Genomic DNA, 23091 nt, shown 5'->3' with positions numbered 1-23091 from the left:
ACCACACAGGAAATTAACAAGCCACAACTGTTCCTCATTTGTTTAATCTTTCCTCTTTTTTTTCCAAAGCAAAAACTTCAGCTTGTCTCTGGTTATTTTTTCTTTTTCTTATACAAATTGAAAACAAATCAAACAAAACGCCTTGTAGAAACATTTAAAAATGACTGACAGCGAAAACCCCCCGAAAAAACAACAACAAAAAGAAATGAAACAAATAAGGAAGGAAGTTCTGTACAGATAAAAAAAAAAAAAAAGAAGAAGAAGAAAAAATAAAAAGGGGGGTGTTAAGTAAAAGGGATTCCTCTGTGCTGCTTACCACACTCAGAAGTGAAATATAACACTAAACAAGCTTCCTGTGTGATCACACAGAGCAGGCAGAGGAGTGCATTAATGTTGCTGCAGACTAACAAAAGGCTAAACACACGTACTATTAAGGTAAATGAACTTCATTAATGTGTCACTGGGTTTCTTGACCTTTGGGTCAAATGTCAAGTTAATGGATATCAGAAAACAATTTTCCCTCCTTAATCCTGAATTGAAAGCAGTGATTCTTGCACAGCAGCAGAGAAATGTGAAGAGAAATCGAGAGAAATCGGAGCCTTTATCGGCTCTGGTTGTGTTTCTGAGTTCAGCTTATTTACAAACCAAGTGGGAAAAAAAAAAAACACATATACAGAACATTTCACCGAGTCTGGTCTCCTGAAATGTCCACATGATTTCAAATATAAGACATAATTATCTGACAAATCCAGAACCATTTTTGGTGGAGTTCAGAAAAATAAAACCCTGCAGCTACTCTGGACATGCGAGTTAAGAGATTTTTTATCTGTGATTAGCCTCTATCCATTTCCATCATTCTGAGCCCGCAAACTGGTCACTTTTAGACTGAAGTGGGCCAGCAATGTTGCTCGCCTGGACAGAGGAAAAATTTGTCACTGCAAAGTTTGGACAGATCCCACATGACAGAAAACAAAACAAACTAAACAAACAAAAAAAGCAGAACTTGTATGACAGCATGTGGCTTCATTATTACAGTTTTCTACATGAAAACATTCTTCTGTGGTCACAATTTGAAGATTCGAGAGAAGCTTTTTCGCTGTTGCCATCTTGGTGTTTTGAAACTGGGTATGACGAGCAAAAACCAAACAACTGTGAAATCATAAGCTAAACTTACAAAATAATCTTGATGTTGACGAAGACCTGAAATGATTGACTGAGACCTTTAACTCACCAGCAAAGTTTTTACAGAGGTCAAGTATAAGGGAAGCTTTCCCAAAGGACTAGAACTCTTTATCGCCCTCTGGTGGCCAATATTAGACTGCAGCTTTAACGGCATACATCTTTTATACGGTCTGTGGGTTAGATTTGGAGAGAATACCAAAAATACTTGTTACCACATGTGCGTCAAGACTTTTGCAACTATGACAAATTTCTTGCACATCCCATCACTTTGCATTTTTTCACCGCTGTCAGTAAGTCTGTCTGACGCCACAGTTAAAGTGTAAAAGTGCCCTACGAATGACAGAGTGCCATTACTGTAACAGACTGGTAAGTCAGCCATGTTACCCATGTCTGAAAGGCCTACTGTTGGGTTAATTTAATATTGTGCATTATGATTCATGCAGCCACCGTATAACACCGTGCAATGACTAAGGCCGGCCTGAAAACAGAACCATTTTCTCAACACTCTAAAACGTGTCTTGTGTTGAGAAAACAGTTAAAAAATAATGAAGAAATTTTGATTCCATAAGCTGATTCTTTCTCTCAACCTGTAACACTCGGCACTAACAGTTTACAAACAATGTCTAGCACCAAGAGCTTGTACCGATGTACAACTATTGCACATCTACCAGGGATTCCTGCAATGCCCTAAACCATCTGGTGTCTCGTTCATTTTTTAAGAACTTTATTTTGTCTGAATTTGTGTTTACGATGATTTTAGTGCAGCCAGAGATTCTGAGATGTGATACTGGTTTAGCCTAATGATCAGTCGTAGCGTCAGACGTTGTTTCCCAGTTGCACCAGATCCTATTCTCTGTAGGGCGATGACTTTTTTAAAATCACCTTCATCTAGATGCGCCAGCCCATCTCTGCAGAAGTGAAGGATTATCCTTTTACAAACAAAATCTATTTTAAATAGCTAAGAATGGAGCTACACTGTGGAGAGATTACAGAATGTAAAAGCTCATTCAGTCGAGGGAGGACCAAGGAATGGCGAATGCACCAATCGAAGGTGCAGACTCACAGATAGCCCTAGTTTAGTGCTTACATAAATTTCTGCTTAATGTTTGTGCACAAATTCTTTTTTCAATTTTCCAATTTTATTTCACAGACAACAATCCTGCATTTCAGTCATGGCCTTGCATTTTACCACCCTTTTCGCATTTTGGTATGAGAACTGCTGATTTTAAAGATAACGGTACACTCGGGAATACCAACCTGTAAAAACCCAGCTGATCCGTAGTCTGGATGCCCTTCATTTCCTTCACCTGGCAGATGCAGGTGAGAGACTATTTCTCACTAAATTGGCATCACTTTGGTGCAAGCATATTGCTCCTATAAATCTGTTCTAATTTACATTTCTCTTTACATTTTACCTCTGATCTCTCTCCAAGACCTCTGAGAATGATTCCATACAGCTGCTGATGCTGCACCTGACGACCGTTTCTATCACCATCTCCCTTGAGTTACCTTTTCTAGGTTCATGATTAGGAGGGCAAGAGGTGCATAGGTCAAAAAGATCACATTTAGAAGGAATAAAGACAGGAGAGGAGAACTGAAACTGAAAACCAGAAAGAAAAAAAAAAACTGTCTGGTGAACGACAGCACTGAAAAGTCCCAGCGCTCAAAAAGCTGAGGACCGGCTGATGTTAAAGTTCTCAGAAGACACCCAGGTCGTGTTTTTCAGGTCTGAGCCAGAGCAGCGTTTCAAGTTGAAGAAAGCAGTCAAAGTTTACCGGAGCTGAGCCGAGGCAAACCGAACTGTTTTAAGTCCGTGTGTGTTTGTGTCAGTTTCTGTCTGCGTAGCAGCGCGTGCTATTTGTTGCGCAGCAACTCCAGCTGATCCTGGTACTCAGTGAACAGTCTCTGGAACCGAAGGTTTTCACCGATGACGGGTAAGACCTCCCGCAGCAGCTCACGCTTACGTAGACCCTAAAAACACACAAGTCAAACAGTGAACGTGTGAGGACGAAGCGACTCATCTTTTCCTCTTTGTGTGCAAAAAGAAGCAAAAATATGGAAGAAATCAGAACTGTCATCTTGCAGAAGTGACATTGTTTACAGCGTGTGCGCAGTCGTTACAAAGTGTTCTTTAGTTCAGATAATTTTGGTTTATATCATCCAAGCATACTTACCAGTAATGTGTATCAGAGATTCTGGGAAATGAGTAAATGATCAAAACAAAGTAGCAATCTCAAATACTAAAATAAAATTAAAAATACGAGCGGCTGCCAGTGTTACCCCTCAGCCTCCGAGCAGACACACCTATGGTATCAATTTCAAAATTCTACATTCGAAATCATTCACCACCTTGACAATGGGGTGGCGCAAGCTGCATAAACTGTCCAGGTGTAACACAGAGACACAGACATCCTAAGTAGTGCTAATTAGGACCAGACTAATAAAATATTAGATTTGCAAATTGAAGCAGACATTTCCTAGACGGTCGGTACCACACAGCAAGACATAATATTAATGAGGCAGTCCATCAAAAAAGTTCAAAAGACACCAACAGCACAGACACAGTAAAGCAATACAGTCTAATGAGAGACAGCAGATGCTGATCAGCTCCAGCTTCCACTGTCTGAACATCTGCTGATCACCTCACTACCGTATTTGTAGTATTTTCACTATTTTCAGTTTGACTCCACTAATACCAATCAAATCTCTGAAATTGTTTCTCACAACCAAAGATAAAATATTAGGCTGTCAGAAACAGATCCTGGTGCAGTTTATAAGTGCAAACTTTCAACTAATCTGACATTTAGCCCACGTCCAAACTGCACCTCGGCTAACTTGTCTCAAACATCTAAATAAACCCTTTAAAGACAACTGAGCTGTTCTGTGCTTCACTTACTATTTAGTAAAAGCTGTGTTTCATGTCACATTTTGTAGTGACTATACTAATAAAAGCTGTTAATATTCAGTGGACTTTGGATCATGTTAAAAGTCAAGTCATGCGCGGCTCAGCTGGCTGGAGTGTTCACACACATCTTCAACCTTTCCCTCTCTCTATCTGTAGTCCCAGCCTGCTTCAAAATGGCCACCGTCGTCCCTGTACCCAAATCCTCCACCATCTCCTCATTGAACGACTGGCGACCTGTAGCCCTGACCCCCATCGTAAGCAAATGCTTCGAAGCTGGTCAGGGACTTCATCTGCTCTGCACTACCCGACTCACTGGACCCTCTACAGTTCGCATACCGCCACAACAGGTCCACTGATGATGCCATAGCCCTGACACTACACACTGCCCTGTCACACCTGGAGAAGAGAGACACGTATGTGAGAATGCTGTTTGTAGATTACAGCTCAGCATTCAATACCATCGTTCCCTCGAAGCTGGACAGGAAACTGCAGGATCTAGGACTGAGCAGCTCCCTCTGCAGCTGGATCCTTAGCTTCCTGTCTGACAGACGCCAAGTGGTCAGACTGGGCAGCATCACCTCATCCCCCGTCACACTGAACACTGGTGCTCCACAGGGGTGTGTACTGAGCCCTCTCCTGTACTCACTCTACACCTACGACTGCACGGCCACTAACAACTCCAACATCATTGTGAAGTTTGCGGACGACACTACAGTGGTGGGTCTTATCACCAATGGTGATGAGACGGCTTACAGGGAGGAGGTCAGCGCCCTGACCCACTGGTGTCAAGACAACCATCTCACCCTCAACGTCGCAAAGACAAAGGAGTTGATAGTGGACTTCCGGAGGTGCAGAGAAGTACACACCCCCATCACCATCAGCGGCGCTGCTGTGGAGAGAGTGAGCAGCTTCCGGTTCCTTGGAATACATCTGGCTGAGGATCTTACGTGGTCAGTACACACAAACAAAACAGTGAAGAAGGCGCAGCAGCGCCTCTTCTTTCTCAGGAGACTGAAAAGATTCGGCATGAGCCCCCGCATCCTCAGGACCTTCTATCACTGTGCCATTGAGAGCATCCTCACTGGATGCATCACCACCTGGTATGGCAACAGCACCGCCTACAACTGCAAAGCTCTCCAGCGAGTAGTGCGGTGCTCTGAACGGATAATTGGAGGTGAGCTTCCCTCCCTCCAAGACATCTACAGGAAGCGCTGCCTGAGGAAAGCGGGGAGGATCATCAAGGACTCCAGTCACCCCAGCCATAAACTGTTCAGACTGCTTCCATCAGGAAGGAGGTTCTGCAGCATCCGGTCCCGTACCAGCAGACTGAGAGACAGCTTTTTCCATCAGGCCATCAGACTGCTGAACACGTCATAGACACCTCAGCTTCACTGCTGGAACTTTAACATTATGCACTCCATACTGTACAGTAACGCCACTGTTTTGCACATGTCTCACTCTGTATATTTTATATATTTTATTTATTGTTTACTCTATTTAATTTGTAAAATATGTACACACACACACACACACACACAAAAATATTTAGTATACACATCCAGAAATGCATATACTATTATATATTGTATATATATTTATTAGTTTCAGATGTAGCCATTCTTGTATTTTGCTTGTTTACATTATTGTATTTTGCACAACTCTGTTGCTTGTGAAGCTCGCACACAAGAATTTCACTCACATGTACTGTACCAATGTACCTGCACATGTGATGTGACAATAAAAGTGATTTGATTTGATTTGATTTGATTTGAAAAGACAAAATCAAGAGGAAGAGACTGATTTTTGTTGTCGTACCAGTGTGGTGGGCTCCCAGGATGTAGCCGCTGATTTGTGGACAGGACCCAGGAGCTCCTTGCAGAGTTCTCTGAGGCGATACTCTGAGCCTGGAAGGAAAAACAGAAAAATATATGAAATATAAGAGTTGTTTATATAAGGCTTGTGTACTACATATGACACTGTGCAAGCTTGCTTTTCTACAGTTGCCGCCTGTTCAATCAGACAATTGAGTCCAAATTTTCTGAAAGCACCTAGGTTGTTTTAGTTTCCACCATTTCTCATTTTCTATCAGAACACATCTGCAATACTCAAAACTGATGTTTGTCCCTTCAGCTGAAAGTTTGGTACCTTCATTGACGAGGAAACGGGCATAGATGAGCAGCCAGTAGCGATACTCCTGTGCTGACTGCAGAGTCAAAGCAGACGCCAGCTGATTCTCCAGGAAGGCCAGCGTCATGCTCTGCTGCAGGTGGTGAGGGGTGGAGGAGAGGCGGGAAGCCAGCCGACCGGCACTGCGGGGAGCACCGAGACTTTTTTATTGACTTTCTTTATTACATTTTATATTACTGAAGATGAGAAGTGCAGATTAATATTAAAGACATACTTGAGGTTGCGTCCCTGCATGACAGCCAGAGGCCCAGAGGACACCGGTGTATCGTGGCTAGGCAGGCAGCTCCTGAAGTCAGCACACTGAACCAGAGAGTCACTTTTATCTGCTATCAGAGTCCTGAGAGAGATGGTTTAATCACAGCTGTCAAATCCATTGGTTCATTATTCATCTGTGAGTACAGTGAGTACTTCCATAGTGTTTCTCACCATGTCTCCAGAGAGGAGCTGAAGCAGTACGACTTCCCGTTGGACAGTCCAATGACTGGAACTCCCTGCTGAGTCAGCAGAGACTGGGACACTGTAGTGTCAGCACCTGAAGACACAAACAAAGTAGTTTTCATGGAGAATAACACGGCTCGATTCACTTATTAATAATCACCTGAGTCATTATATAATCAAATCAAATCTGGCCTGGAGAGTGCAGTGAAGCAAGTTGGACATAACCACACGTTCCCTCTGTTAGCCGGCGCTACAAACCCTAAAAACCCCAGTGAGAGATAACAGGTGGGTCTGCCTCTGTCCCACAGCTTCATGGTGGTCATGGGCTAATACTTTCAGCTTTTGGTGAAACGCTACTGATTTTATATTCTCAGTGTAAAATGGCCTACTAATGAACTCATTTTTAAATACTTTTGTTCCACTAGCTGCAAGGCCAGCAGTGTAAAACAGAATTGGCAGCAGATTAGAATCAAGCATAATATTTGTTTTCCTCATAACCAACTGGGTGCATGCAAATTTCGTCAGTAAGGCACAGCTCAACAGACTGCACATTTAAAATAAATATCAATGAAAGTATACATTCTAAACAAAACTCTGAATATGACTTCTCTGGAGCAGGTTATGTGTTCAGCATTAGTCAGTTTAGCGTTAGATAAGCAGCTTTAACTCTAAATATACCCATTAACACATTAGTCTCGCTACACAGTGCACCTCACTACATCTCTCTGCTGTTTTATCGGTCAAGCTTGTTTTGATGTGAGTAGATATCAGCTGTGGCGATGACTCACCAGACAAAACAGTCAGCAGAGACTCGTTCTTGACCAGAGCCTTCTGTTTCTGAACATCCCTGCAGAAACAAAAAATGAATTATTACAAAGAGCAAAGATTTTAGAATAAAGACAAATATTCATTAAATACTACCAGCGTAAATTAATGCAGTTTCTAAATGCGTAGGCATCTCTGTAAAACTAGTTTTACCTCAGAGATCAAAGATAAAAAAATGCAACAAAAGCTCCCAAGCAATTCAAATCAAACAGAGCAGCTGAACACTGACCACACGGACAAAGTCGCTCCAGCGGTCAGAACCATGACGTAGTGGGCAGAGCAGTGTAAGGCAGACGCAGGCGTGCCTAGCTGAATGGCAGGAAGGAGTCGCCGCCCACAGGAAGAGAAGACTGACAACATCCTGTCCTCACAGGCGACTGCAAGGATGTCACTGAGGGAGTGGAGGAGAATTAGGAAGACCAGATTTTGTGCTGTTAATTCATTTTTTTTTTTTACATTTTTTGTCATTGGTAGACCTGCTGATGTTTTCATTTCATAACAGTGTGGCCTAAATTAAAATCAGTAGCACTGTGTGGGAATATCCTCCACTTTTCAGTGATACCTCGAAGACTTTCCCTCCTCCAACTGGGAGTTTAGAGGATGACTGCACACATAAAAAATATTCTGCATGTAATTTCGGCAATGAATCTGCGTTACTTTACTTAAATGTCTATTTTAGCTTTAGTCCCTGACCTTTTAAGTTCTGAAGCTACTAGTTTTTTTTCCAAGTCACATCAAAAAGTGAAAGTAAATCAATTCAAGTATAAACAGAGATTCTGTCTGTATGAAAACTCAGCAGCGCCTCCTACCTGCTGCCTGCAGCAACGACCACAGAGCTGGGCAGGAGCGTGTTCCAGTCTCGTCCGTCTCTGGAGCATCGCAGCTGGCTGAGCTTCGAACCTGCAACCATGGACACCTCATTCTCCACCTCCAGGAACACTGAGGGCTCCATGCTCACCTGAATTGAATTTGAATTTAATCTTTATTTTGAACATGTTAAAAAAGTACAACAACATAGAAATCAAAAGAGAAACAAAGGAAAACAAGCGACCACAAATACAAAAACAAAAAAACAACAACAACAACTTTCATGTTCAAAAACGAGCAGGAAGAAGCATAAGCTGCACAACAAACACTCTCGATAATGTATGGAGCATCGCCTTCATCAATTACAAATCCACCAAAGCTGATGTTTCAAGACAAGGGAGAAGACGACACTGCTCAAACAGAAAAGGGAGAATTTCTAACTGAAGAAACTGAAACGATAAGTGTCCAAGGAGGAAGCCAGAGAAGGCTTTCTAAAGTGCTGATGGCTATTTATTAATAGATATAAACAAAACAAACAAACAGGCTTGAACTAAAATAAGAATTTCTACCTCTGAGACGTGGGCTTAAGAAAAAAAAGCTACAAAATGAGTAGCCACACAGTGGAAACACTAAAAAGAAGAAAAAGACAAAAAAAAAAGCAGGCAGAGAACAATGACGACCTTAGCTAGAAGAACAAGAGAACAAACTTAGCAAAGAAATAAAAAGAAAGACCCAAAGCCAAACCGTAGAGCTTGTGAGAGATCAGACGGGGGATGCAAACAGATATAATTCGAGGTGAAAAACTGTCAATTAAGGTGGTTATAAAAGTACAATACATCTTCCAGCTGGATAAACACACTAAACACTTAAAGTCCAAACCAAAGAGATGACAGACGGTGTGTTACCTGCAGACTGAAGGCCTTCTGTGTACTTGGTGTTGGTAGTTTGAGAACAGCGACAGGAGCTGGAGGAGCTACAACCCTGCTGGGCTCCTGTTCCGCGGGAGGAGTTATCTGTTATGACGAGATAAGTAGAAAAGCACATTTGGTTAACCTATTTTAGCTGCACCCAAAGAGCTTAAAATAACAGATTTTCAGGCTTCAGATCATCCACATGTCCCTCTACCTGAGTGAAAGGCTGGGCCATGGAAGCAGCCATCTTGTCTTTCCTGGGCCGTCCCTTCTTCCTCTTCTCCAGCACCTCTCTTCCATCCAGCAGCAGCTCTGGTTTCCTCTTGCCAAATGTCAGGTTCTTGTTGATGGCAGCCATCTTATCCTCGCTGTCACTGCTGGTCTCTTCTTTGGTTTTTGCCTCCTTCTGGGCGGTGACGCCGTCTTTCGGCCTGTTGCTAGAACAGGACATCAGATATGTCTCTGTGTTCTGTTTTTGTGTTTGATGTTCTTCACTTGCACAGTTACTCACCTGTCTAACGGTGTGAGTCCAGCTGTGGACGAAATGGCGGCTGTCACGCCTGGTGTGGCCTTTGACCTCTCTGTAAACCTGGAGTCCAAAGCTTTCATTGGCTCAATCTTGGAGGCAGAGGTGAGCAGCAGACTGGATTTGACACTAGGACGAAGATAATGAGAAAGACAAGTGAAGGCGGGAATGAGAAAACCAAGCGCCATGTAAACGACTGGGAAGAGGAAGTGGGAGGTTTGGGAATTTAAAGTATGAAAAAGACAACACAGAGAGGGTAAAACAGAAAACAACAGCAAAAATTCCCTATCTGTGATCTCCATACCCATCATTGTTGTCCTCCATTGGCTTAGCAGTGTTGTTGGGAGGAGGTGAGGTAAGCATGGGGTCGTGTGTGGGCTTAAGCCCCATAGAAGAGGCCTGTCCTGGGCTGGAGTCGGAGCTGAGCTGGGGGGTGAGCTGGCTGGACATGGATGAGCCCGAGGGCAGGATGGGAACACTGTTGAACAAAGCCGGAGAGAAATCCCTGCAGAGAGAAAAGGGCCTGTGATCTTCTACTCTTCATCTGGTTAACATTATTATTACTTTTATACAACAATAACTAACTTTAACCATCACTTTTTCTACATTGCATTAGCTCTGTGGACCAGAATCATCTTCAGTTTGCACCACGTGGCTTCTATGTTGTTAAAACACACAACAATAGCCCCCTGTTTCAACTGTTAATTAAATCTAGATCCGGTTCAGACTGAGAGGAGTCTTTGAACTTGTGTGGACTCAAAACCAAAGATTTGACACTTCAAGCTCTTCTCTTATTGTGTTGCTGTAGCTTTGATGGCACAGAAGAAACCTGTAATCAGTCCAGCCGCTATCTTTGGAGTCCAAACATGATCTACCAGCTATTTTTGTGAGATCAGCCATCTTGTTCACCGGAGTGTGTTTCATGCCTTCCTACCCCGTGTCCAGCTGAGCAATGCAGAGCGGTGTGATTCTTCTTCTGCCATCTGCTGTTCTCGTCTCCACCTGCTTCTTCAAAAGATTCTGCCAGATGAGAGAATAAAGCATCCAAGAAATTTACGCTGCACAGATATAAAAAGGATGTTTTGACAGCTTTGGAAAATTAAAAGTTTAAAACATTAATATATATATAAAATACATAAGTATTAGTATATTTTAAACTGTGTTGGACTTTGATTTCTAATGTATTTTGTCTCTACTCTAACAGTTTTCCAAAAACCCAATGAAAATATAATTATCAGGTTTCTGATATGCTTCCAGGAAGCACCTCCCAGAACTATGTAAGCATTTTTCCCTTAATTTCATTTATTATAGATGGCTGCTCCATCTACCTTCCTGATGTCCTCCAGAGACTCCCCGTTCATCACACTGTTGAGTTTGGGTGCTGAGGATTCAGGTGCAGCAGCACCTGGTCCTGAGTTGGCCTGGGCAGAGTTCTGCCGCTCCTGTTGGTATTTGAGAATCTCGGGGTTCTCGATGATGGTGGTGGAGAGCTGAGCCTCGGTGCTGGTTATAGCCAGACTCTTACCGTAGATGTTCTGATGGATACTGTTCTATTTGTCACAAGAAGGAAAAGAAAAAAGTTTTCTAGGAGGGAAGAAACCTTATTTAAGCAAGAACCACCAACAAAATTTAAAAAATCTGTTAAACTGCTTAGCAATAAAAACCGGGAATATAAAGATGTCAACCAATAATTATACATAAAGCAGAGTCTGGGCCTCATGTGGTGCATTTTTCATTCACTGATTACTTTTCTCTACTTCTAAGAATGAAAAACAAGATGAGAAGGGACAACTTTGTTATGTGGTTTAAATAAAACTTTGTATTTGTTAGCTGGTTTAGAGTTTATTATTAGCTAAATAAATAAAAGATCAGGAGAAGACTTTGACTTTAAATATATCAGCAGTACATATTTTCAGCTCTACGTTTTCATTGCTGCACTCTACTAGAGTAGATCTGTATGAGGCACAGTTCAAATAATCTTTATTTATCTTACTGGGCTCCTAAATTACTCCCCACAAGTAAAGAAAGACAGTACATAAGGCAAGCTGCTCAGATGGTCAACACTCCTGGGCACTTACTCAGGCTCCAAAAAAATGTTTAAATTGGACCTCGTTTTTTCCAGCTCCATATATTTATTGTTATAGTCTACTGGAATAGCTTTGCATAGTCTGCACTTAAAATAAACCTTACTAATCTTACACAGGGCCTTGGTCTCTATCCCTCAGTTCATCTTCTGTTTGAAACAAGCCGTCTTAGCTCCTTATTCTCTAAACCTACTTTCTCCTGATTGGCTGCAACTCACAACCAAAATTAAACAGTAAGTGGGGCAGATTTCTCCACACACCGGCAGAGCCATGTGCCTGAGATGACCACATTTGGGATATCCCCCATATGTCATAAAACACAGCCAAGAGCGGAAAACACCATCTGAAACCAAGCATTCAAAGCTTGAGACTTGACCTACATGATATCCTTGTACACAAGCTGACCTCATTATTTGAAACTCTAGCTATGTTTAACATGAGCATCTACCATTGTAGTAGAATATATATGACACAGGTCTTAAGTGTACACAGGACTAGTTGTAAACATACAGTCACAATTTCAGTGATGCCTTGATGCTTCTTACCTTCTCCTCTTCATTCAGCGGGTCTCCCAGTTCATCCAGGGAGAAGTCCAAATAGGCGACTGTGCCATCCATCGAACAAACCAACATCCCCAGACCCGTCAATGTCCTGATACACACATACATATCAAACTCAGACATTTATCACCACCAGTAATGTTTAATAAGCCTACACAAAACACCTGTATGCAAACAGAGAAGGGTGCAGGTAAAAAAGCATCCACACACTGAGACATTAAAAATGATATCTGAAGTCAGATATCTGATGTCAGGGCGGTGGACTTAGAATAAGAGAGACTGCAGAATGTGACAGCCCACAATGTCTTCACTCACCAGGAAATGTCCATAATGGATTTATCGAAAAGATCATGGATGACCACAAGAGGGCGCTTCAGTGAGGTGAGCTGGAGCAGAGAGAGCGAGAGAGACTTTATTTTTTTATATCCTCCCAAACAGCTACTAAAACTGGGTTTGGCGATTCCTGGTGAGAAACCACTGAACTGGAAAAACTGCCCTCACTTGGTTATTAATGTACATGTCATCACATCAATAAGCCATGAAAACTGCAGCTTGACTAAGGAATGAGAGTACTAACTTTTATGTTTTACTATCATTATTTTAAACTTTAAAACTGTGGGTTTTTTACTGACCCAGACGGAGAGCGATCGGTCTTTGCTGCCAACAGCGCAGCAGCAGTACGGACAGCTGGGCTTCGGAGAGCTGCCGTTCTTCTGCTTCTTCTTGAAAATCTTTGGGTTGAATTTCTGTAGGAACAGAAACCAGACGCATCAATAAGTAGCTTTTCTTTTGTTTAAATATAGATTTACTGGCTGAACATGTTGCTAGCACATCCTCACCACCACAGTGACAGCTTTACGGTGGCCCACAAAGTCCATATTAGTCTTCCAGCCATCTCTCTCCACAATCTGAGCGGTGGGGCCGGAGTTGTTCATTGCATGAGCCGACACAAGATACTGACCGTCTGGAGACCAGGACAGACGCAGGACGTGGGTCGTCCCACCGCACTGAGAGTGAGACAGAAAGAGAAAAATCCCTTAAACTGTGATGACAAAATAAAATCAAAACCTAAATCAATTAGTGGAAACACACAATGTATTCAGTGGGTTCCAATCAAAGCGAGAGTGAGTGTTTCTGTACCTCACTGAAAGGTTTGGTGATGTTTGCATCCATCTGCCAGTCCACCGTCCGCCACACTTTCAGACTGTGGTCGTCAGCCTGGGAGGCGATGTATTTCCCCACTGGATCCCATGTGAGGCCTTTCACCAGGCCAGTGTGTCCTCGCAGAGTAGTGATCATCTCTGAATAGATCATTAAGACAGTTGCAGAGTGTGCAGAAAGTGTTTTTTCCCTCTCAGTTAAAAACAAAAGACTTTTGTAAATATGAGCATTTTCTATTTTCCAGAGGCTGAGCTGTGGTTAAACTTTACCTGGAAATTTGCGAGCGTTCCAGATCACAATGGTGTTATCCACACTGCAGGAGGCCAGCCACACGTCACGAGGAGACCACGCCACGTCCATCACATCTGCAAACACAGCACAATGATAACAAATGATGACAATGGTGTGACACTTTTCTTTTTTTGACATTAATATGTCAAAGGGGATTTAAAGAAAGAAATTTACCAAGTAATGTACTGAATGTTGAAGGGGAAAAAATCTGGCTATTATCTGAAATATTTTTCCACTTTATTTTTGTTTTTATGATTTATTCATCGTCTTGTTTCAGGAAATTCTTTTGTTTTTAAACATTTAACCACACAGCTGTTAGACCTCGAGAACACACACAATGAACAGAGGCTCTTTAACTAGCCAGGTTGGTGGATGTGTGCAGATGTTCAGTATCTGTGAACATCTGCAACTTCTCTGTGCATTTTCTGAGTCTATTACCTCCAGTGTGGTTCCTCAGGATTGTGACACACCTCCACTGCTCCACATTGGCCAACTTGCTGCTTGACCCAAACACTGTGCTGGGACCGATGAACCTACAGGGAAAAGAAACACACAGACAGACAAAATTAAAAAGCAGCAAATGTGAATGCTGACATAATTATCAACAATGGAGATTCACCAGAAAACATCAGTGAGAGGAAGTTAGCTTGAACTAGCAGGAAAGGGATAGCATGCATCCAGTCAGTTCATACACAGAGAAAGAACTGGGACATACTTTAAAGCAGCAAAGAATAATAAATATAGACTTTGTTACAAAAAATACTTGTGTAATAATCATCTTTTATGGCTTTTGGCAACAAGAGCACTTCGTGTGAGTAACATATACCAGCAACTGAACGAGGTATCAACCTACTGCAAGTTCTGGTTATTCTGGTTGTCCAGCTTGGAAGCAAATTTCCAGAGAAGAGCTACCAGCTGCAGTATAGGATGTCGAAGTCTGTCCAAAAACCCCCTCTGGCAGTCTTAGTTACACTCTGGTGTTATTTTTATTCATGCAGCAAAATAAATAAATAAAAGCTAAAATTAGGTCCAAAATATATTTAGATATATTTATGTGACCGTTCTGCCGTCGGTGGCCCACCCAAGTAAAGTATATGTGTAGGAAACAGTGTGTCAAGATCCAAAAGTGGCCAGTGGCATGCCTCTCCTGGAGCTGTGGAATACACCGATTATAGCTGTATACCATCCATCAGCAGCAGCACATCATCCAACAGTAGCTGACAGCTGTAGAATCTGCATATGCCCCAACTCCAGCAGTAGCATACCACTGACAATTTTTGGATCATGGTGCTGCAGAATTATTAAGGTTACAAAAATAGTAGATTTTTGGGTTTTTGGCTTAATTAAACAGCCCTAGTTTACAACAGTGACTCATATGATTGACCATTGAACAGCATGCTGGTGTTACTAGAACAAAAAAATAGAATAGGATAAATAAATAATATTGATGCAAGTTTATTAAAGTGTAGATCGTTGTAATATAATGCACTGTGGAAAGCCGTAAAATTGCCGCCTATCACACACACACACACACACACACAATCTAGTGTGCGTTCACGCTGACACAAAAAGTTTCCCATTCTGCTTTCAGCTCAGTCACCATGGAAACGTCCTTGTTTGGCTGTCTTTCCAGACGTTTCTTGACAGATAGTGAATGCTGTTTATCATATTGAGCGAGTGACTGTGTGTATACATACGCAGCTCTCTTCCACACCATGACCAGCTTGTCGTCTCCTCCAGAGGCCAGATACAGCCCATTGTTGGACCAGCGCACACAGTTCACACAGGCTGCAGAGACACACACAAACACTTCTGCTCACTGAGGCTATAAATACAGTTTGTATGGATTAGTGCTGAGGAGGCTGGTAGGGTGGACAATAACAGCACCTGCAGATCAAGATGCTCTCATTATTAAATATGGCTGCTTGTTATTAGGTCACTGAACACAGCAGCAGTTTATGTCAGTGGCAGTTCATGGAAGGCGAAGTGATTTTAATTTCCTGCCGCTGTTATCTCCATCCATCCAAGGTCAACGTTTCCGAACGTTTTAGTCAGATGGGTTTATAGTTATAGATTTCCTTTCTTTCTTTTTTCATAGTGTAAAAGGTCTACTTATTTTTTTAAATGGTTACTTTTCCTTAGTTCTTTTTTATTCAAATCACATTCTGAATACATCTTGAACTCTTTCAGACTTATCTTATAGTATTTAACTAACATTTTTACTCACTGACCCCCTTGTTGTGTTATATTCAGCTTTATACGTCGGATTTGTTGTATCTGATTTACATTTTTACTTAATGAGCATTTTTATTTTTTTACTCTATTTCATCAATTTAAATGACCTCTTGTCAAGGAAATGATAACAGCTGTGCATGTTGGTATTGCAGTACAGTCTACATGCATCAGATGTTTATTTGTGCAGCTTTCAATAACTGTTAAAAAACTAATTAATTAAAGAAAATTACATATACACACAGTGTGGAGCTATCGTTAGAGACCATAAGTAACCCTTAAGTTTAATTAAGGGGAAAAAATGACCTAGAGAACAAGCACACTCATTAACCAACCATATATACAGACTTTGATTACCTAAGTGATTGTCCATCTGGCAAAGCATTTTAGAAATATTCTCGTTCTTCTCATCCTCCTCTCTGAGGACCGGCGCCATGTTCCAGATCATCACCTTCCCCGAATCCTCCCCTGGAAACAATCCAAGTATTTTAAACATGAAACACCTTCACAAGGAGCAACAGGGAGAATTTTTCTAAGCTGGAAAGTAAACCTGAACCCAGCTGTAACTTTCCATCAGTTAGAATACTAAGCTGTTGCTTAAAAATGATCCTAAAGGGAGAAACTTTCATTTTAGCAGTTGTTGGTTTTACCTTGGCCACCAGTTGCAAATTTTGTTCCATCAGGGTGGATGTCAACTGAAAATATGGGTTTACCTGAGAAACACAAAAATCAACATTTAATATCAGTCATCTCAATTTTAATAGATCTAAAGAACACAAAAACTGCAGACTGATATTGTACACAGATAACCTAGAGATACTGAGAAAACTGGAGGAAATAAAGGAGTAACTAAAAGGAAAGACACCAGAGTGCATCTGGAAAGTTTACAAAACCTTTTAAGTTTTCCGCATTTTGCTGATCCAAACTCATAATTTTTACACCAATCCATACAGCACACACATGTCCCACAGTCACAAGCCAAAACAGGTTTTCTAGTGTGTTAAATGACAGCACTGACATTTTCCATTGACAAGGGTATTCAGAGCGTTTGCTCAGTACATGGCTAAAGCACATCTGATAACAACGACTTCCTGGAAATACTTTCTTGGCGATATGCTTTGGGTTGACATCTGAAGCTTAACACTGCTACACTCTCTCCTAAATTGTCTCACTAATATGCCCACAGCATGATGCTGCACCACACCATGTTGTAGTGATGGCACTAATGAGATGACTTCTGATTACCTTTAAAAACTAATGGCGTCTATGGTTGCTGGTTAATTGACACTTCACCCCAGAGGCCTGATTAGTACCCTGCAAGCTCTACAAAGGAAATCTAGATCCTAATTGATTGTGACAGCTGGGCTCTTGAATATCTGGTCTGACAAAGGCCTTTCATCCTCAGTTACTCAGTTTGGTTGGGTAGGCAGCTCTAAGAAGACTGCTGATCACGGCAAACTTCTTATATTTTAAGTTATGGAGGCTAGGGCTGGGCCATATTATACCGTTCACGGTAATACCGGTATAATGTTAGGCAACGATAGGAAAATGAAATATCGCGATAGAATATGAGTAAAACGCGCATGCGCAGTGCCTTTGTTTTCATACGCACATGGCCGATTGTTGAGTGAAACAGATGAACCAGAATTGGTTTGTAAAAAAGGTGCAACTTCAGTGATGTGGAACTGGTTTGGTGTTTGTCCGTCAGATACACGACAAAGCACATTTTTTTGCAGAACATGCAAGCGGCCGTCGTTATCATTGTCAGACTAAGATGCTCTTAAATCTGGGAGTAATCTGGGTCCTAAACTCCGTATGCTTCAGGTCAAACGAACACTGCAGCATCACTGGGAGTTAAAAACTGTCTAAATTCTTTCATCTTTAATAAAACGATCAGCATTGCTGCTTTACCAGGTGTAACTATGAAGTTTGACTTCCAGGCATCCATGAAAACAAAATTTATTACATTTAACGGAGTTAGAAGTTAGCAGGAAGCTAGCGGAAGTTAGCTCGCTAGTTTCGCTAGTTACCCAAGCATGATATAGCATGTTCTGACTGAGAGATTTCTGAAAAAATTCAAACGTACAGCTCTGCTATCACTTCCAACATAAATGAAGACAGGAAACTAAACAGCAGTGACGTTTGTAGGGTTACTGAAGTTGGGCTAGCTGGTACATAATGATGTGCTACGTGATCGCTAGCGACACAGCTATGTTAGCATAACATAAACAGTGAAGCTGGAGGACGAACACTTAACACTTTTCCACTTATAAAAGTTAACGCTAAAGTTCCTGATAGTTAGAGACAAATGCAATCGCATGGCAGGATGCTGTAAACGGAGCAAACTTCAGTCAGGAGAACAACTGAGATAATCCATCCACAATACGAGGTTAGTCATTAATATACTGCAACAACATGGGAATAAAGCAGCTGCCAGAGAATTCAACATTAATGAATCAATGGTACAGAAGTGGAGGAAGCAAGAAGAATGAGTTTAATAAAGTTTGATTTATCTGACTGCTTTGTTTCGCTTAATGTGCCTTATAATCCCGTGCACCTTATGGTCCGAAAAATACGTACTGCACACTGCAGTTTAATGTTGCAAAGCACCTCTTTTTTACTTCAGTGGATATTATACATGGTTATGCTCAGGATATGTCAGCCCATTTCTACTGGAAATGCCTTTTGGTTAAACTTTCAGCAAGGAATTTGCATTTGCACTGTTAAATTTTTATAAAGCTTTAATGTACATAAAAACCAGCTTCTTGTTTAAGTGAAAATAAATGGAAGGTTGTCTTTTTGCGCTAGTAATGTTGTGGAGTTGTATTTTGTCTCGCATCAATTATATCGTCAGTTATATCGTTATCGCAAATTTTAAAATATATATCGTGATAAATATTTTTGGCCATATCGCCCTGCTCTAGTAAAACGTGCATTCACAGTGCCTTTGTTTTCATATGCACATGGTGGAAAAAGCATGGCGGCGACGGAGAATGAGAAGGGCAAAAGCGGATCATTGAATGAAAAAGATGAACCAGTATTGGTTTGTAAAAATGCTGCAACTTCAGTGGTGTGGAACTGGTTTAGCTTTCGTCCGTCAGATACAAAACAAAGCACTATTTTTGGTAGAGCATGCTAGCAGGCCGTCGTTATTACTGTGTTTTTTTGAAAAATCTACAGTGCCCCTTATAATCCCGTGTGCCTTATGTATGAATTCTGGTTGTGTTTACTGACCTCGAAATGATTGTATGTGGTACACGGCGCTCGAAAATCTGTCAAATGTTTTAGTACAACTTTGCTAAGCTACGAAGCCGCACCGCTTGATGGATTGTCAGAGCATTACGGCTATCGTAGGCAGGAGCCTCGTGGAGTGATACATACTGTGCTTCAACATAATATTACCGTATTGTGTGTGTATAACCTCTTTTTAAGTTTTGTAGATATTCTACATGGTTATGTTGAGGATATGTCGGCCAATTTCCACTGGAAATGCCTTTTGGTTAAACTGTCAGCAAGGAATTTGCATTTGCACTGTTAAATTTTTATATAATTTTAATGCACATAAAAAACAGCTGCTTGTTTAAGTGAAAATACATTGATGGTTTTTTGCATCATTGAATCTTATTTTGCTTTGTTGCTGCAAAGTATTGTGCACAGATCCGCCTGAAATGCAAAAAAGCATGTAAATGAAAACTTTCCAAGCACACTGCATGTTGGACACATTTCAACATAACACAGGAACATGGCATTGACCTCAGCTGTTTGTTTTTTACCAGGCTTTGTTTAGTCTGCCTTATGGAAAGTTACTCAACTGTTCTGTGATTTTCCACAAGTATGTTAGTACATGCCCACACCCGAGACTGTATTTCAGTGTCTTGTCAGGTTTACAATCGACATGCACTCGAGGATTTTCCTGAAAGGAAACCTTTCTGGTAAATCCTCCAAAATCTCTTTGGTAGTATAACCTAATTCCCTAACTCTTCCTTTAAGCCATGGAAATACATTACTAGGGATGGGTACCGGTATCCGGTGCCACGATGGCACCGGTTCTGACATAACCAGACCGAAAAGCAGCGCACATTTCGGTGCTTTATTTTCCTGAGCTGTGATACACTTTAGATTCTAGCCAATCATTTTACGTTTCCGAGGATAGTAGGCGGGGCCAGGTACGTACGTTCTTTTAGAGCAGAGCTACAGATTAAAAATGCCCAAGGCGAAGCGGTCAAAAGTCTGGCTGTACTTCACAGCAAAATATGCAAACTCAGCAGCCTGTAACAAGTGCTTTAAGCTGATACTGTGATACTGTGCAAAGGAGGTAACACCTCGAATCTGATGAAACACCTGGCGACGCATAGCGTTTTTTTTAAAAGCCGAGAAATGCGCCGTATTTGATAGCTTGCTGTGAGACCTCACACCGAGCACATCTACTGCGGGTGTGGTGCCTGTTATCGGACCCGGAGTTAGCAACATCCCCCAAAAACACGAAGAGGAGAGTCCTGGCCCCTAGCCCTGCCAGTGTAGCAGAAATGATGACGGATGATGATGGCAGCAGCAGCCGTTCTTCTCTGCGTGAGTAGCTTAATGTTGTTCGTGTGTAATTTACGTTGAGTAGGCTAACCACGTTATTACATTAATGCAGGTAAGGTGAACTAGCAAACATCATCATAGCTACATGCAGCTGTCTTCTTGTTTGATGGCAGATACTCCCTTCACCCTGGCCAAAAAGGCTAAAATGACCAAAGAAAAAGTGGAAAACAGTTAAACATGAGAGGTTTTTGGACAAAGTTTATGTTTTTTTTTAAGCACTGCTTCCAGCCAAGAGTGATACCATATATGCCCCATAGCTGCAGAAAAGGCTAACATTGTTATCTTTTTACAAAAAAAACAGCTGAACATGAGAGGTTTTTGGACCAATTTTGCGTTCTCCATTCTTTAAGCACCGGTTTAAGCACCGGCACCATTTCAAAAGTACCGGTTTGGCACCGGTACCGGATAAAACCTAAACGATACCCATCCCTATACATTACACAGTATTTCAAAAACATCATCATTAGCTTGTTTCTATGTAATTTATACTTTTTTATTTTTAGCTAAAAAAATAATGTGACTTGCTGTGAAGTTATGCACACACTGTTTCTTTAGGATCAGTTGAATGAAATGAGCAATTAAATACAAGAGACAAATATGGCAGTATCTTCCTATATTTCAAAGTGAAATCCAAATTACATTAAAGTAAGCAGCAGGGTCATTGCTGTTCCTCGAAGTTCGAGTCAATAGAGGCTCTTGGGGATAATTTTTTTTCTTTAGATAATTATCTTGTTAATTCAGATATGGTCAAGCCAATGCATTGAGCTTCTTCGAAGAACTAATAGTGAGGCTTCAGAACAGAACCAGTGTGTGGCATATCCATCCTTCTGTGTACAGTCTATGCAATACACCCTTACTTAACACTCGGTGCCTTTTTTGCCTAAGAAACCACAATTTGAAATAAGGTTATAATTGCTAGAATATATTTGAAAAAAGCTACTGTACAATAAAAAACTGTGACTTATTACAAGCTTCTCATTACTTAAAGTGATATTTATAAAAGATACAGTACTGTGTACTACGTGACTAAAGCTGAAGTTCATACCTAACCGTGCACTCTGTATGCACCCAAAAATGTATGTCTAAAGATTACAAAGAAACTCCCGTTGAGTGCTGAATTAAAAAACAAACAAACAAACAAAAAAACAAAGTATTATTTCCTCAGTTTTCTTTGTAAACATATCAGCAGCTGGAATCCATCTGCTAATATAATTATACATTTAATACATTTGGTTTTATTCTATATTGATGCTGTTGTGCAATTTTGTTGGAGTCTTCCAAATGTCAAATATTTCACGGGCAAAATGTGCTCTACTAACAACAGTCGTTAGCTGCACCCTAAATTCAGGCCATTTCCCTGGCGGTTAACTTTCCAAACTGACAGCTTAAAAATTATCCCAGCAGACACTTGTTTATTTTTTAAGCTTTCTGTGAAGCCGTCACACAAATAAAATGTTAAAAATCCCACGGGATGTGAGTAAATCTGACCCCAAAAAGTCACTGCGAGGCAGTAACTTCGACACGGGTCATCTGCCAGGTAAGTTAGCTAACGTCAGGACACCAGAACTAGCCGGGGGGGCTAACTAGCTAGCTAGCTAAGGTTAGCAAACAAATATACTTTGAGCACAGAGACACTGACAACGGCACAAACACCAAATGCAAGTGCCCAAACGTTGGCTTAGATTTAACATGTGAGTGACTTTTAAGTGACTAACAAGTCAAACAAGTGTGCACCAGCACCATAACCATCATCATCATCATGCGTCCTTATCAAGTCGCCCCCCTCCGACAACAAAAGCCCAACTTGATCCAACAGATTCCTGCACAAGCTTACCGTTGTGGCTCACCCAGCTCGGCTTCAGCAGCTTCATTTTCACCCCGGGTATTTTATTTTAAATCCCTTCGAAACAAAAATCCATCCAGCGCTCACTTTCGGTTCATGGGAAAACTAACGAAAAGCTCCCTCCTATTGTCTCAAACTCCGTCCGACACTTTGTTGATTGCGCGATTCAACTCCCATCTCGCAGCATCCCCGAGTCCCCGAGTCGACCAACGGACAGCAACAGACAGGCGGCCCCGGATGACAAACGGGCGAACACCAGGCAGCTCAGGAAGTGTTTCCGTAAGTTTTGACCGCGGACAGGAAGAGGGTGCAGGCAACATATCATAATACACCCACGGGGAGAGTTAAAATAGAAGACAACTACCAAAAGATAATTATTTGTGATTTTTTACTTATTAATTTTTTCGAGTGCAAATACTCAAATGTTAAACCCGAAAATCAACTCAAATTCACACCGTTTGTGTCGATTGGATCTGACGCGGCTTTTATTTTGAAAGGCCAAATGGCAGATTAGTGCGCAAACTCGGAGTTTCTTTTCGACAATTTAGCACA

At 41.4% G+C, this 23091-nt stretch overlaps 1 protein-coding gene across 1 annotated transcript; it reads right to left on the bottom strand.

The window, feature by feature from the left end:
• Nucleotides 1-13: 13 nt before the first annotated feature.
• Nucleotides 14-22813, bottom strand: hira (histone cell cycle regulator a). Its single transcript, XM_082554713.1, has 25 exons — nt 22531-22813; nt 16760-16822; nt 16467-16577; nt 15575-15665; nt 14316-14410; nt 13856-13951; nt 13566-13726; nt 13265-13432; nt 13058-13171; nt 12741-12811; nt 12411-12516; nt 11110-11331; nt 10716-10801; nt 10086-10286; nt 9767-9910; nt 9470-9692; nt 9250-9357; nt 8347-8495; nt 7767-7928; nt 7501-7559; nt 6701-6806; nt 6489-6611; nt 6233-6396; nt 5903-5991; nt 14-3153 (listed from the first exon to the last, which is right to left on the bottom strand). The coding sequence occupies exons 1-25, from the start codon at nt 22565-22567 to the stop codon at nt 3037-3039; spliced, it is 3066 nt and encodes a 1021-aa protein (XP_082410839.1). The 5' UTR covers nt 22568-22813; the 3' UTR covers nt 14-3036.
• Nucleotides 22814-23091: the final 278 nt, after the last annotated feature.

This window comes from Aulonocara stuartgranti (genome assembly GCF_965226115.1).
Source record: "Aulonocara stuartgranti genome assembly, chromosome: 12".
Taxonomy (NCBI): domain Eukaryota; kingdom Metazoa; phylum Chordata; class Actinopteri; order Cichliformes; family Cichlidae; genus Aulonocara; species Aulonocara stuartgranti.
This window is presented reverse-complemented; position numbering and strand designations above follow the sequence as displayed.